The 1,571-nt window shown below is 61.0% G+C and overlaps 1 protein-coding gene across 1 annotated transcript; it reads left to right on the top strand.

Moving 5' to 3' along the window:
• Positions 1 to 883: 883 nt before the first annotated feature.
• On the top strand, positions 884 to 1,306 carry LOC104488777 (ribonuclease CL2-like). Its single transcript, XM_010132328.1, has one exon. It carries the CDS (start codon positions 884 to 886, stop codon positions 1,304 to 1,306), a length of 423 nt encoding a protein of 140 aa, XP_010130630.1.
• The last annotated feature ends 265 nt before the right edge of the window (positions 1,307 to 1,571 follow it).

Here is a 1,571-nt window from a genome sequence, read left to right as displayed (position 1 = left end):
TGCCCCACACTCCACTATCCCATGTGCGTCTTACGCCATCTGGGGCCTCTCTGGAGGTGAGGCTGCTCTTGGACTTCCTTGGCCAGAGCACGTGATCCAAGGCAAGAGGGTCAGGGGACACGCGCAGCCAGTCACGTGGTTTGTCAGTGACTACGTGATAACCTTGGGAGGTCTGTGAGGGGGAGTGGGGCCTCCTGGGCACCTGCCTCCTCCCACACATCTGCTGGACCTTGCTCTTTGCCCTGCCCCTCCTCCTGGATCCTTGCCCATTGGGCCCAGCTGGGGCCAGTATAAAAGAGGCAGAGTGGAGTGGGAGGGATCCCTGAGACCCCAAAGCCATAAGGGAAACTGAGGCACACACACAGGTGAGTATGAGGGATGCATAGGGGACCAGAGTGTGTACTGGTGGGGACCGTGAGGACCCTGATCATCTGGGTAGGGGGGAAGGGCTATGTGGGGGGTCCAGGTGTCGGGGCAGGGGCTGGATCTCTAGCACAGCCAGGGATGCAGGAGAGGGTGTTCCATAGGGGACGGGGGCTTCTGGGGAGTGCAGGAGTGAGTGTAGGGGATGCAGGTGTCCATGGGGTGTTCTGTAGGGGACCCAGGTGGGATCCACGGATGGATCAGGTGTCCAGGGTGGGGCGGTGCATTTAAAGGAGATTTGTAAGGGATCCAGGTGTGTGGGAGGGGGAGTTTTTAGACGAATCAAGTGTCTAAGGTGTGGTTTTCAACTGGGGCTTCGGAAGTCTGTGTTGCCCTGACCCCACTCTCCACAGGTCCCCATGGCAGGCTGGGCCCCATGGCTGACCCTGGTGCTGGCGGCACTGGCAGGGGCGTGCTTCGGAAGTCTGTGTTGCCCTGACCCCACTCTCCACAGGTCCCCATGGCAGGCTGGGCCCTATGCATGACCCTGGTGCTGGCGGCACTGGCAGGGGCAGCGCGTGAGACCCGCTATGAGAAGTTTGTACGACAGCATGTGGACTACCCTCAGACGTCTGTGCAACAGGCACACCGCTACTGCGACATCATGGTGCAACGCCGGAAGGTGATCGCTCGAGATAACCACTGCAAGACCCTCAACACCTTCGTGCATGCTCCAGCCCAGGATCTGGTGGATGCCTGCTCCCAGATGCCTGATGCAGCAGGTCGTTTCACCACCCCAGGGCGCCTGAGCCTCACAGCCTGCCGCCTGCGGACGGGGACCACCTGGCCCAGATGCACCTACCGGCCTCGGCAGGACCAACACTTTGTGCTTGTCAACTGCATTAACGGGCTGCCCGTGCACCTCGACAGCACCCGCCCGTGAGCCTTGACCTGGTGCGGCTGTAGGTGGGGATGTGGATTCTACCACCCACTGAGGGCTTCGTTAGGGCCTGAAATAAAGGAGGTGCCACAGGCCTGGTCTCCAGGATGATCTTCTGGGGGACCCTGTGATTCTACCCTCTCTGGATGCCCCTGAGCCCCCTGGGTGCCCACAACTCTGTCCAAGATGGATCTGCATGGGACTCCAGTGTTTCCCAACCTCCTGGGTGTCCCATAGCCCCTGGGGTGCCTCTGCCATCTCCTCTGCC

Source organism: Buceros rhinoceros, unplaced genomic scaffold (assembly GCF_000710305.1).
Source record: "Buceros rhinoceros silvestris isolate BGI_N320 unplaced genomic scaffold, ASM71030v1 scaffold3183, whole genome shotgun sequence".
Lineage (NCBI taxonomy): Eukaryota > Metazoa > Chordata > Aves > Bucerotiformes > Bucerotidae > Buceros > Buceros rhinoceros.
Note: the sequence above shows the minus strand (reverse complement) of the source record. Positions and strands in the feature narration are given on the sequence as shown.